Below are 15,446 nucleotides of genomic sequence, written 5' to 3' on the forward strand. Positions count from 1 at the left end.
TTTGGAAGTTCTTGATAACCATCAAGAACTTCCAAAAAGCAACAGTTTGATGGAAATTATTTCAAGGGATGGTATGAGGCATGGAAAAAATGAAATAAGTGAATTATGTCAGAACAGATTTATTTTGAAGGGAATTAGCAAAGTAAAATGTAAGTTTTGAATAATTGATTTGTAATAAAATTGGTCTCATTACTTTTCAATCAGACTTTGTATTTCCCTGACTCTAAAATGCATTATTTTATCCATTTTTACGTATTTGAAATAGAGACATATCTTACATTTGCAGTCTAAAACAACAATCCTGAATAATAATCTAACTTTACATACCAATAATAGATGTTTTTGGCTCTACCACTTGGTAGTCACATCAGTTCAGATGAGCTTTGCCAATAATGTGTTAATTTAAAGCATTTGACATTTAAAATTCCTTTAAGATGGGATTGTGATGCAGCATAAAACAAATTTTAAGTACAGAAGAGCTTAGAAATGAGCTGACAGATTTATCCATTTCATGGCATTTGTATTCTTTTTCTAACTGTTATTCAACAAAACTTAATACAAAAAGTGTATTCTCCATAAAAAAAGACAATGTGGAAATCAATTTTTTAATTCTTATGATTGAAGAAATATGATTTATAGTTAAAATATCCAAAAATATTTATACACGTATTTTAAATGCAATGTTAAATATATGTATATATGTGAGATTCTGGAGACAGGGAATAAATTTATTAAATAATGCACAAACTGAAATATTTTTGCATTAAAAACGACATATTTTTGTTTGGTGAGAAAAGATGAGAAAAAGGGAAATTAAGCTTCCCTTTTTCACTATCAACTTCCCAGGGCAATATTGAGATCTTATCGCCCATTTTGACAAACATCTGTCAACTAGTCATGATGAATATCTTATCATATGGATAAAAGGCAACCACCTGATTGGAAGAGGTCGATAGATATAAGGGGGCTAGCATCCCAGTTTCAAGGTCGCTCTCCAAAAATTCCGACTGCCTCCAGTCTCCCGAACTCCCTCAACAACGCTGTCACCTTTATGCCACTGTTATTTTAACAAACTTGGATCATCTTAACCTGAAAGAGGTATTATGCTTAGACAAATGTAAACACACTCTCACATCAAACTTAAATGTTAGTTAGTAGTCGAACTTGATTTAAACCAGTTTGGTTGTGCTCGTCTTCCTTTTTAAGATTCCTATTAATTTTTTTGTTGATTATTTAACTAGATTCGATGTTTAACTGAATATATGCTGTGCATTTTATTGGGAATCCATAAGTTGTCCCCCTTGGACAGAAAGTGAGGAAATTAACTCGTGAGCCAAACGCTTTTTGGCTTGCGTCAGAAACTCTTAGACAGTTCTTGGAAGATCGACAGGATTGTCAGGAAGATCTTGTGCTTCCAAGGAAAATTCAACTTTATCTGATCCCATCCAGTGACCCCGTGGGCGGGCCTAACGGGTCTGACTTTGCTACAGGTGAACCAAGAAACTACCCACCACGGATTCCCACATATATAATAGAATTTTTAAAATATATTTATATAAATCATTATTAAACTTGTAATTGCCTTAAGTTAATCTTAATTTATGAAGTTTACATTTTATAAGGCTAGACAACAGACTTGTCAAATAAAAATATCATTGTTATTAATATAAATTTATTTATTTATAACTTGTAATCTTGTCTTCCCTTTCTAATAATTTTAATGCCTTATTAGTAAAAAAATTTGACAGATGGTATCAAAAATCATATTTTTTTAGATTGTTTTATAACTATCTCATACACTAAATATTAAACAGAGAACTATATACCTTGTATAGATGTATTTTTGTTTTTGTATTTAGTAGTGCCCAAAAATAGTAATACAGTCATGAAAATAATCTAGGAGATAACCTCTTACTGTTAGAGATACAGCTGTTAGGAAGTTGAAAATATCTAAAAATATATATTCATTCATTTTTCTAAAGATCAATGCCATCTGAGAAATTGTCTGATGATTGGCTCATGCTCAGATTTACAATTACTAGTTTCTTTAGGTACTACATGCATTTGTATTTTGTTTATCATTAACTTCACTTTACTATCTTGTCTTATCTCTTAATATCTGGCACAATTCAGCCTATAAATTATTGTTTTTAACATGAGTTACCTACTACACTGTATATACCATTTGCGTTGTTAAAAACTAACTATTCAGAAGTAGTAAAGAAAAAATTAATTTCTGCTAAAATCATTAAAATTGTAAGCAAAAGCAATTAATTAAGGAATTGAAATTTGGGAGTGTAACAGGATTTATTCCACTCTGGAAACGGTTTTAGATAGCATTATAATTTCTAATTGAAATCGCAATAACGTGAATCGGTCTTTAATCAGAATTTGCATTATAGAACTTGATAATTAAAAAGAAATGAAATAAACTCGTGTCTTAATTCCAAAATGGCTATCAGCACACATCTGAAAGTAAAAACTGCAATTGAAAGTTGAAGGCAGCTGAAAATTTTGTGAAAATCATTGAGTGTAAAAAGCCTGCTAAAGGCAGTTTCATTAGTTAAGTTAATTGAAACATTTTTCTTCAATTCACCTATTCTCTCCTAATTGCCAAAATAATAACGTAGGAAACATTTGTATACAACAGTATCTTTCAAACTTTCTAATAGTGACATCCAACTTGTAATTTTTCTTATGATACTTCTACTTTATCAATGTAGTTTTTGTACTTTTCATATACCTTTAATAATACATGTAATAAGGCACTGTTCAGCATTATATTTCGTGGAACTCCTGAACTGTTATTGCAGCATCGGGTTGAAAACCACCAGTGTACGAATTATAAAAATCATTCTTTGACATAAATGATTTTTCGAATGCAGTATCTTCAACTAGTTAAATGTTAAAATATAACGGAATTTTTATAAACGAGAAATCTTTTTACAATTTATTAATAAATACGAAAAAATAAAGATACTTTATTTCTGAAATTCTGTCAGAAAATTGACTTTTCATACGTAATTTTCTCTGAAAATTACTCCTAGTGCTCCGAACTCCAAGCTCTAGAATAAACGAAAGAGATTCATCCAACATGGAGGATTACTTCAGATTTTCATTATTTTACATCCAAAGTAATTTGCATTTTTTCTAATTTAATGGAAATCCAAATATTTTTTAATCAATGTACTGTACAACTAACATTATTAACCAAATTAAAAAATGTTTGTTTTTGCGTGGTTATAATTAAACTGACCCCATTGAGTCCTCAGGAGCCAGTTCTAATGGACATGTGTCGATTAAATTTATTCCACATGTGAATAGCAGGTACTATATATTAATTTCCGGGAAACAAAAATTAGTTTAAATATTTGCCACTAGGCGAAAATTGGCGCTATAAGAACAAAAACCGTAAGTCAGTAAAGCAAACGTTATTTTACACCACGTATTCATTATTCGAGTCAACCGAATCAGTTACATATTGGAAGCGTAATTTGGCGCGATCGATTGTTGCACAAAGCATTTCGGTGGGAATATTGACAAAACATTGCGTTAAGCTCGCTTTCGGCCGAGGTACAGTACAGTAATTGTGTTGAAGCACCAAGTTTCATCGACACAATCTATTAGAACCGGTTCCAGCGGCTCTGAATAGGGTCAGTTTAATTATAACCATCTTATGTAAACGAGAGTAACTGCGGGACGTAATCATTAATGTTATGCGGTTTCATCTTAAATCCAAACATACTTTACTGCCAGCTACAAGTAAACACAGCGATACCGTGTTAATGATGATTTCCCTGCCCGTTCCAAATCGATTTTCGCTAAAAACCGCGGTTAATTGAAAACCAGTTTTGTTGCCAGTACTAATAATCATGCACATCGTCATGTCAAGAGATGAGCTAGATTTATTCAGTTATCATTTGAAGGAGGGAGAGATAGGTGTTCGATGGTGCAAAAATATTGGGTGGTTTCAGAAAATGGTTGTAGACGTCCTCAGCGGTTTAAACTCGTTAAAATCACGCATAACAAGAAAGCGCATTGCAAGAACGTTTGTCCGTGACCTCGATTTTAAATTCTCGCGTGCAGCAAAATGACATTATGTCCACGCTACCCAAAGCTTCGTATAGCGTGATATGACGTCAAATTGACTTTGTTTTGTTCACGCTATACGTAAAAACTTAAATCCAGCTTTAAACAACTGTAAGAAACTGGCTTTGGAATTTTTATAAACCTGGTCAACGGAAGGTTTAGACCGCGGCTTTCTCTTTCGGAAATGGAAGTCGCCGTTGTATTTTGTTTCTATGGCGTTGCGAGAAATTTGATGTCCTTCGGGCTTTAGATGATGATAATATCACAGAGGCGATATTCGTTTGGACAACTACAAAAGGAAACAATGCCAGATTTAAATAATTTAGAATAATTTTTTTTTTTAAATAAAGAAAAATAAAAAACCATTCACAATTGATGAAAACGTTCCAGAAAGACAAGCGCGCACTTACAACAGACCTTTATTTGTTGGATACTCCTTCGACTTTCGTCTTTATTTTTAAAAATACGCGATGAAACCCTTTTATAGGAATTTTTAAATGTTTTGTAATAGTACAATTTAGAATAATTCTATATATTCTGATCGGGAGTTTCGAATTCGATACGCACTTTCTAAATCTGGATTGATGTTTATTTAGAATCGAATAGGATATAAAATTAAATAAAGATTAACGAAATGTCTTTTTTCTGAATTTATATCAGTAATTATCTAAGAATAAAACTGCTAAATTCACAAAAATAATTTTTTTTTAATAGAACGGTTTTAGGCCATAAGCCAAACACGTAATCACAAATACCTTATAAGAATAAACAATTTCGAATAGAAACCGTTTTAAAATGGTTTATATTCGTATGGAAATTTATTTCTATTCTATGAATATAATACAAGTGTCTTAACGACGAACAAACTAATCAAGTTTTAAAGATAACATGTAAAAACTGCCTTTGCGTAAAAAACGAATTATATAAATTAAACATTACTTGTAAATATATATAAATGAGGATGTTTGTTCGCTATACACTCCTAGGCCGTTCGACCAATTGCTACGAAACTCGGTAGCTACGTTCAATATTTCTAATGTCGTACATCCCACCCCAAAATATCGATTGCATTTCTATAAATCAATATTTATTTACATTCAATTTTGAGTTACACGTAGCGCAATCTATTGACAAAAAATTTAACAAAATAACTATAATTCTTACAAAAAAGGGAATATAATTTTAAAAAATATATATATTATATTCACTGAATTACTGCGACAATGATATAGCGCCAAATAGATGCCCCGTTACGCCATTACTGCGACAGGTAGCACATAGCACTTGCCTGCGTGGAGTGTAGTAGTATTGCCCCTGTACATCATACTTTTCCTGTTAGCAATAAAGTCGTGTCGGTCATATAGAGACTCTGGAGAAAAATTTTGAATCAAAGTAACGTTACTTCCGTTCTAAACCGGAAATTCGTAATAGTTAATCTGGGCCTCCTGCCCTAAGCTTTCCACACCTGGTCTCGACTTTCATCAAACTCCTTTCTCGAGATTAAGGGTCGATTTACACACAACAGTGACGTGCCAGCACAGTGACCGTTTGGTGCATAAACATCGATAAACATCATACATAGCTAATCAGAGTTTCATCTACGACACGTGATCTGTATTCTGTCAATCATACAAGTGTAGTACATAAAACTGATTGGCTATGTGTTATATTTATCGATGCTTACTGCACTGTGCCGGCACGTCACTGTTGTGTGTAAATCGACCCTAAGGAAAACAGATAGATAGGTGACGACAGGTCTACAATTTTTTTCAAATCGCAGCCCAATAATTTTTCCATATAGGCAATATTTACGAGAACACACTTTTCCTCATAGTTTATACAATCTGTTGCCAAAATTTATTATTACATAAAAGCAATCATTCTAGCATTTTTACAAGATATTTTTTATTTAAACGAGTCATACGAAGTCGTTAAGGTTAGCAACTTCGATCACGTGCGTGGCCTTCACAACCCATCATTTTTCAAATATTAATAGTGGACTGGTATTAATGAGTAGTTATTGACCATTCATCCTCTCTTCCGGGAGGTCAACGATTACTTTTTGTCGAATTAATTTCGACTCCCTTCCGCAACGGTTCCCTCTTTCTATCGGACCAGCGGTATGCTGGCATTGGAATAGGAAAATTAGTAATACAAGGTTACCAGCCAGCACAAAATGCAATAAGTGTTTTTCGTGAGTGCCGAGTTTAAATATTTGGTCCGTTTTTTCCGAAATTTGATTGGTTGACAGATTACCGTTTGATATTCGGCTGTGAATGGTATAGTTTCTTAGAGTTAACATTAGAAAATATTATATCTGAAAAATTTAAGATATATTTTCAACTGGTATCTACTTGACCATTGAATTTGTGCCATTTCGTACTATCCGAGTATCACAATAAACGTGACATTGGTAAGCCGAAATAACCAAACTACAGTAGAACCTCTATTATCCGGATTTTTCAAAATAAACAAAAATTGTACGAATTTGCTGATTTGCACTTTGCGAATTGCGACACTATTTATGTACTGTACATACGTGATGGAATGCATGGAACAAAATTTTGAAAAGACCATTAGTAAATTCCAGTAACAGTAGAAAGTGGTATAGGAGACAGTGCGGAAGCAATAGCACAAATTTCAATATGTGCTGAATGTGACAAAGAAGATGTAACCGAGTGGTTAAACAAAATTCGTTAATTGAATTTATTAATAAAAAATAATTTAATATTGAAGTTATATGTAAATATAGACAAATAAAAATTATTCATACTATATGCATTGTCAATTATTACTTTTTCGATTATCCGGACTACCTTCATCTCCAGTTAGTCCGGATAATAGAGGTTCTACTGTATATGGTTTTCGGTTTAATGTTTGCTACATTATAGTATTTGATTTATATAACAAGAAAGGTTATCTTACGTAAGAGTTTATCACATCGAGTGCCAACTCTATGTAATATAACCTTTGTAAATATAAATCAAATACTATAATATAGTTATAATAGAAAGGTTAGGAGTACGATATAACTTTAACGTTTGTTTTTATTTTTTGCCGGGCTTACCTGCTAGTATAATAATATATAATTAATTACTAAATTTGTTTCATTGGTAAACTCATTTTAATCGAATTAACGAGTGTTTTATTTTCCCTTGTTACGTATACATAACAGCCGGGAAAGTATTGGAATCACGTCAAATTTAACCCTCCGTTTTCAGACCCTCTGAACCCAACAAGAAAGCAAAAAAGGGGCTATAAATTTATGTGGTTATGTATGCATGTACAGTACGTGTGTGTTGGCATCTATTTCGTTTAATATCTCAGGATGGAGTAATGATGATAAAACGAAATTTGGCATGGTAGCTTGTGTATAAGGGACATTGATGCTATTAAATTTTGGTTTGAAAAGTCGAGAGGTGTCACGCGTCATATCTCGTTTGGAGTCTGATGTAATTGAGATTTTATTTGTTGTTAGCATTGTTTATTTTAAAAACTGGTCTCTTCACTGAAAATTATCCTTTTTGCCATGTTATACACATTGCTTGACTAGGACACGTGTTTATGTAATGAAAAGTTGAAAAATTTGACTTAAATTTACACCGATCTGAAAGCTCCTTTCCCTGCAACATCGTAAACTCCTTCCCATGGGTGTCCCACACTCAAAAATTTCTGGCTACATCCCTGATAAAGCTGTTGCCATACTCTTGACAGTATTTATGACAATAGTTTTATAAGACATCATACGCAGAAATAAATATCTAATAAATAAAATTGAATGTTAATGTTAATATACATATTAACATTAACATTCACGTTAACACACGCATGTTAATATCAATGTTAACTTAAAAAGCGAAAAAATTCTTTATTATGCTGTCAGCGTTTTTCTACCAACGTCCCAGCTATTCCCCATTCTAAAGGTTGGAAAGTATGTTACCAACCAAATTGTCTTAAGCATTTTTCTTTTTCTGTACATGTAATAGTTTTACAATATAAATCTGTAAGTATTTTATTAAGTTCCGAAAACGAAACCAAAAACTTTGGGGGTGATATAATAACTCATTATAATATTTTCCATTTTAAATACTGGAAAATCTTCTGCGGGCCTGTTTGGATTTTGAGAAGCGGACTAAGCCAGAGATGCTGTATGAGTAAAACTGATTAAACAATGTTATATTTAGTCCCGAATGCTTAATCCTCACTGATGTTAGGATGTTGAGTTTTTGTTGTTTGTTTTCGAAAAGTTTTAATGTGATTTGTTTAATCAATTTTGTACTAATTACAAAACACTAGTTCTTTTAAATTAATGGCTCAAACTAGAAATTTTCCTTATAATAATTATTTGCTTTACGTCCAATATTGTAATAAATCTTAACAGCTACCTGAGAGCTTTCCTATTGAAAACTGATGTGATAAGTCCTTAAAATTTATAGCAAATTACATATAGCTGTTAAGATTTAATAGAAATTTTCTATTAAAACATATTAAAATCGTCATTACAATACAATAGTTATGCAAAGAAAAATTTTAAAGATTAATAGCACAATAGACTCCCGAACATACGTCAAAGTTTTTATATATATAATCATCAAATAGTAATAGTAATAATAATAATAATAATGTGTCGCAAACGTTTCCATAAAACGGTTATTCTGTGGATAATGCGTCATGGTAATTGCAGGCATCTTACTGGCTTGCTTTTGCTGAAAATTCTAGCAAAACATTATCACACTACCGTAAAAACAGTTGAAAAGTAAACATAGGACATATTGACTGTACAGGAAATGCCTTATCTTCAATCTCCGTTATCCAGCCTTCTACCATATTAAGCCGGATAATCGCGAGTCTACTGTATTATATAAATTTCAATAATTTTACTTTAAATAACAAATATTATACTTTTGAATCTCAGTTTTGTTTTTGGAATAATCATTTGCTCTATGTTCTTTGTTATTATTTAAATAAGTTGTTGACTATTCCTCTAATTCAACATTAATAACAAGTTTACTATATATTTAATTATTATTACTTTCATTATCCAGATAAGGGATACACACCCATAATTGGAAAGGTGGTAATATAAATTACTAAAATAAATATAGCTGTAGCTTGATTAATATATAAAAATTATTAAAGAAAATATTAATAGATATAATTAAACTATTGTAAAATCACAATATTTTTTAAAATTAAATATTGACTAATGACTTCATATTATTTTTGCCGTTTTTAAAGGCTGAAACAATGTAAACATATCGTTATGCAAAACATCGTAACGTGCCAAATTTATTAAAAATTATCTCTGAATTGTTCTTCTATTTAAAAACTTTACATTACATTATATGTAAAATTCTATAAATTTTAATGCTAATGTAAAAAAAATTCTAAAATGGTGAAAAAAGTTATTGCGTGAAAGAAATTCACTAAGCGATCAAAATAGTTGCAGCAATTGTATTTTTTTGTCGTTTTGTTTGGCATATTAAAGGGCTTTCCACATTATAATACATGAATCGCGAGTATTATCTGTAGTTAGAAAAAAGTTGCCGTGTTTTAATGCTTGTTTAACTTAAGAGAAACAGAAAGTAAAAAGTTTTCATACTATAATCTTTCTTTTAATAAAGTTGGCATTGTCAAACTTTGTGCTTCTTTTTAAACCAACAAGGAAATTGTTCCAAATGTAAAAATATTATTTTAAAAACATTCTAACAAACAACAAAAAACTTAAAAAGTATTATTACAAATGAACAAAACATCGTACAAAAAATCTCATGTTTTTGTGAACGAAATAATACTTTTTCGATAATTTAATAACATTCCAAATGAATGTTTTCTTTTTTTTTCCTTTTCCTTTCAAACTTTTCTTTCTGCTTTAACATTAAAACAAACTTCTTTTGGACAATTACCAGAAATTCTTTAATTACACTGTATGGAAATTTTACAAGCATGGATAGGATGTACCAAGATTTGTCGTTTACGGAACATTACGGTAAATACGTCGGCCGCTGTTTGGAACTACAGACTAGAAACTGCGAAGGTTAGAGGAACGAGTCGACGACCAATTAACTCTTAAGGGATCGGCCATTTTTTTTAAAATACAAACACAGATATATTTAAGTGGAACACGTTCTCGTAGAGAACGGCCACCTTGTATAGTAAAGAAGACGCTAAATCGTGTAGCGTGGCGGATAAATGAAGCTACGTGCTGTTTATAATCACACCTTTTAAAAACACGTATTACAGGATTTTAACATTGAGTTACACAATGATACCAATCCCTATTCTCCAAATGACAGATCTATAACATCCGACCATCTCGCATACGGCGACAAGTGTCTAATATTTATGTGCAATTAACCACAATATATACACTATGTTTATATAGCGGACGAGTCGGTTTTAAACTCTAGAATGTGCACGGAACCTGCGTGACACGCTACGTACCAAAAGCCACGAACCAACAGCGACGACACATATGCAGAAAAAATGCCTGTACATGTTTGTTTTTTTTCTTTCGTTTTTTTTTGTATTTTTTAAATATGCTGATATGCACTTTTGGATACTTCTACTACCCGTCTTTCGATTGGTCGATCAAAATAGTGTAAAATGTAAAGTTCTCGGGAATTAGACCAAATTTTTTTTTAAAGCCGATACATTAATGATTACGTTTTTCTCTACCCCGTACACGAGCGGCTTTGTTCGAATCGCTCTACTTGTTCTAATGAACGACAGATACATCCGAATGATTTTCGATTTGACGAGGTCGACTGATTTCAGACACTTCCGGTTCGGCTGCCTCCTTTAACATGGATTTATACTCCTCTTCCGAAAGAGGAAAAGTGCGCAAATCGTAGGGTTTGGCTATTTCGGCGCTTTCTATGGGTAGAAAAGGTGACTGATCGATAGTATCGCTAGTTTCCTCCTCTAGCAGGCTGTCTTTAGTCTCTTCCTCCGGCGACATATCGCTGGAGCTAACGGTGGAGAACACATCTGGTGAGTAAGGAGTAGAGAGTAGGTTATCACATCCCGAAAATAGATCTTGGTCGCTGTTCAGAGGCTGGGGAGAGTTGGGGACTACGTCAAATCGCAGGCTGCGAGATCGTCCTCGCCCGTAAGTTCGTACTCTGATGTAACTGGTGAACCACTTTTTCTCTTTGATTTCACATTTTTGGTGCCGAATCGAAAACGCTTCGTCCGAAAGATCTTCAATCTGAGTGTTTATAAAGAAAAGCAGAAACTTATTAATTTAATATTAATGTTATAACTATAATTTATAACATACGACTATTCATGAATTTTATGCATTATTAGACAATTTCTTAGATATTTTAAATATTTCTCATTGTTCTTATTCATTGAAATCTTATCAAGTAGTTCATCGAATTTAAAATATTACATTCGCAACAAACATTTCTATTTAAATTTTCGTGAAAATTTACAGGGCAGTGCAAATCTTATTTAAATAAGCGAAAAATTACCGTAATATAAATATTTTGCATCGTTAATGTCTATCATTCAATTGGAGAATTTGAAATAAATAAATGTTTATAGATGTGAAAATCCAATTATCAAAAAGAATTAAATATTGAATCCTATTTCAACATTTTAAAAAGCGGAATACACCAAAGAAAAATATAAACGTGCCTAGTTTTTTTTTATAACGATCTGTACATAACATGAAACTTTTTCACTTACGTTTTCTTTTGAATTGTTAGATGATGAGGTATTATCTTTCTTATCCTCCATGACGCGCCACCTACAGGAAAAAATTATTTATTTATAAACTAAAATTAATATTAAAAAATGCTATCAGGCTATTTTAAACCCCTTTAAAAAAAATAAAATTTGTTACGCATAAGAAAACAAATTTTAATACAAAAAGTCAGTTGTTTGAAACAAAGAAAAATAAATTTTTCTTTCAGCTCTACTAATCCCCAGTTTGTTGTCATTAAAGTTAAAAAAAAAAAAAATACTGCTTTACTGTGCATTTGTAACGATGTCAATGTGGGATCAAATGCTTCATTGTGTTAAGCACAGTGAAGCATTTGATGCATTAGAAGGCTGCGACTTAGTACAAACAGAAAAGCACCATTTATGTAAAAACATAAAACCCAACACTAGTGTTGTACGCGATAGTTCAACAGCAGACCAATCACCATCGATCGTTTTTACATAAAACTTTAAGGAATCAAGAAAGTTCATGATAATTATTATAAACTGAATCAGTGCGATAGAGTTTTATATTAGCGAGGTTGAGGCCGAAGTTTTCAAGGCGAAAACGTGTACGTCGGACGTTCGGCGCCACTTTCCTGTAAGCCTAGAAGTTTGGTAATGGCCTTTGGAATGTTGAGCATGATTCCACTGACTTTCCAAACGCCATTGTCAAACTTCTAGGCTTACAGGAAAGCGGCGCCGAACGTCCGACGTACACGTTTTCGCCTTGAAAACGTCGGCCTCAACCTCGCTACTGCTTCTGGATTTGTGTACGTGTGTAATAACAAATGGGAAAATAAGTCATTCTGCCCTATTAATGAATGCTGTAACAGAATTTATTGCACTTACAAGCAAAACAAATTGGATTGAATTCAGTATTTTTGGAATCTCGAAGTATTGAGTTTCTTTATAAAAAATGTATATTTTTTGACATGCTATTTTTAATGAACTCTAATAAAAAACTTTTGAATATCAAAAATTATAACCCCGCAATTGAGAAGTTGTGCGGAAAGAGGTACAGTACCTAAGTTAAATTTGATGTTTTCAACAGGGATGCAGAATATTTTCAGAACCCAAAATTTCCCCTAAAATTATTGTACACAAAATAAAGCAACAACTTACGAACGAATTAAAAATCATCACCGCGTAGTTTTGAAAATTCAAATTAAATCGTACAAATAATTAAATAGGCCTACAGTATAATTTGCCAGCGCAATACTAAACTAACATACAAACTTTTTAAATTAAAAGAACAATTTAAATACGTGTAATCATTGCAGGATTAGCATATACAATTATAAACTTGATGTAATATGTTAATTAACAGAAATAAAATTTAAGTCGTCGCCAACACCAAATGACTTGCTTTTAGCAGGAGGTGCTAATTAACAGATTTTTTGATGTCCAAAAATAAAAAAATTCTTTACCATGACGATGTCATGCATTTTTTTTTCCTGAAAAATTAAGAAATTCACCAATTCTCTTCAAAAAATGGAGTTTTTAACTGACTTCATTATTTATTTATTTGAAAACGCGACCATATTTTTATGAAGCTTAAATGGTAAAGTCAAAATATATTTTAATTTTATAATAAATCTACGAAAAAATATGAAAATTGGGAAAAATAATGTTTATAAAATAATGATCTATTTAGCTTTCACACAATTCCGAAAAAGTTTTTAAATGCAGTTTATTAATTTGCAAACTTCCAGTAGGAGAACAAGTGAATATTTTGTTTTAATTAAAAGTGATAGAGAAAATTTCACCGCTTAAAATAGTGTCGAAAGAATTCCAAATGAAATAATTACTAAAATGACATTGTCGTAATGCTGGACTCAATTTTTAATCATATTTTCAATTTATTAATTTAAAATATATGCTCTGCATCTCAAATTAGTAGTGGCTTACCCCTGTACATCATACTTTTCTTTTAACAATAGTCATGCCGGCCATCTATCTAACTGCCTTCAGGGGGAAAAGGTTTGAATTGAAATAACATGACTTCTGGTTTGTATCGGAAGTTCGTATATAATTAATCAGGACCTCCTGCCCTTAAGGTTTCCTTATATGATCTCGTCTTTCATCTACCTAACTCTATTTTCGAGATTACGGAAAGACAGATGGATGGAGAATGACAGTGGAAATTTATAGGTCTACAATTTTTTCAAATTGCAGCCCCAAAATGGATTTTCTTTTGGTTCTTTTTAAGCTGCTAAAAGTGAAATTGAAACATTTACATTGTTTCCGATCAGTTCTGTCATTGGTTACGTCGCTGCCCATTTACACAGTTATAGGTTGCAGTAAGGACAAATTGGTCTTTTTTACCAATAAATGTAAATATATTTTTTTTCTCTACCGAAAATTTCCCTGGGACTGCGTTAATTTCTCTCGAACCTAGTTTGTGCAATTGGACATATTCAGCACCTTTGGTTTTCAGGAATCCTCAAAAACTGTTCTTTTTGCATGAGTTTTGTTATGAAGTGAATAAAGTGCTTATTACATCAACATCAATATCAATATCCATAACATTTAACTAGATATCTGAAGTATCTAAGAGCACTTAGCTACTGTTTTTCAGTTACCTTATTCCACAAAACTCTTCAATTGATCTTTATGGTATCATTTCGTGTAAGTGATTAAGAAATCCCTCAAATAAGGGATATCACTAAAAAATACTACTATAATTTATCAATAAAAATAATACTAGAAGTTGAAAAATTGAAAAATAACACATTCAATTATAAAAAAAAGTAGTAATTTATCATCATTACAAATAAGTGGAACAGGAAAGGATAATTTAGAACTTGTGTTTATGACATTTATAAAGAAGAAACAAAAATAGAAAATGAAAGAAAATGGCCATGCCTGTTGGGCTGCAATTTGAAAAAATTGTAGATTTATAAATTCCCACTGTCATCTGTCTTTCCTTAATCTCTAGAACGGGATAGATAGATGAAAGATGAGACCAGATATGGACAACTTAAGGGTAGGAGGCTCCGATTTACTATATACAAACTTTCAACGCAAACCAGAAGTCACATTATTTCAAGTCAAAACTTTTCCCTTGAAAAGTGTTAGATAGACTCTATTGTTAAAGGAAAAGTATGATGGGGCAAGTCACTACTAATTTGAGATGGAGAGCATATATTTTAAATAAATATAATATATAAATAAATGAAAAATATGATTAAAAATTGCAGCTCAGCACTGCGATGATGTCATAATAAATAATTGCTTGTTATAAGCAATTTCCTACAAGAAACAATAATTCCAATTTCAAACAAAAACCTAATGATAAGTTGTAAAGAATCTCATCATTTTGATTATATATTTTACTACAGATCAAATTCTGATTGTCAAAAGTTTTAAAGATTAATCTAAAAACTTAAAAAGTTTCTTTAAAAATACTGTACTATCTAATTTATTTTATATATTATATTAAATTTACAGATTAACGAAATTCCTTATAAGTTTATTCTACCCATATTTACCAAATAATTTCTTTAAAGATGTTAACTGTCTGTTAAAAGTATTTTCCAATAATTGGAAATTTACAAGTAGTGTATTTGTTAATTGTAATATATATTAGAGCATACCTTACTTTAAAACTGATTAATATACATAAAATTATCAAATTACTCAAG

The 15,446-nt window shown here is 31.5% G+C and overlaps 1 protein-coding gene across 2 annotated transcripts in view; it reads right to left on the minus strand.

The window, feature by feature from the left end:
* Positions 1–9,978: 9,978 nt before the first annotated feature.
* LOC136985159 (KAT8 regulatory NSL complex subunit 1-like) overlaps positions 9,979–15,446 on the minus strand; it is a 79,557-nt gene continuing 74,089 nt past the window's right edge. For both annotated transcript variants that reach the window (XM_067282367.1, XM_067282366.1), the window contains 2 exons: positions 11,785–11,845; positions 9,979–11,299 (listed from right to left, as the gene is read on the minus strand). In XM_067282367.1, the coding sequence (XP_067138468.1) occupies positions 10,808–11,299; positions 11,785–11,845 (553 nt within the window). In that variant the 3' untranslated portion in view covers positions 9,979–10,807. The remainder of the gene's footprint in view (positions 11,300–11,784; positions 11,846–15,446) is intronic.

Source organism: Centruroides vittatus, unplaced genomic scaffold, assembly GCF_030686945.1.
Source record: "Centruroides vittatus isolate TY-2023 unplaced genomic scaffold, ASM3068694v2 contig_955, whole genome shotgun sequence".
In the NCBI taxonomy this organism is placed as follows: domain Eukaryota; kingdom Metazoa; phylum Arthropoda; class Arachnida; order Scorpiones; family Buthidae; genus Centruroides; species Centruroides vittatus.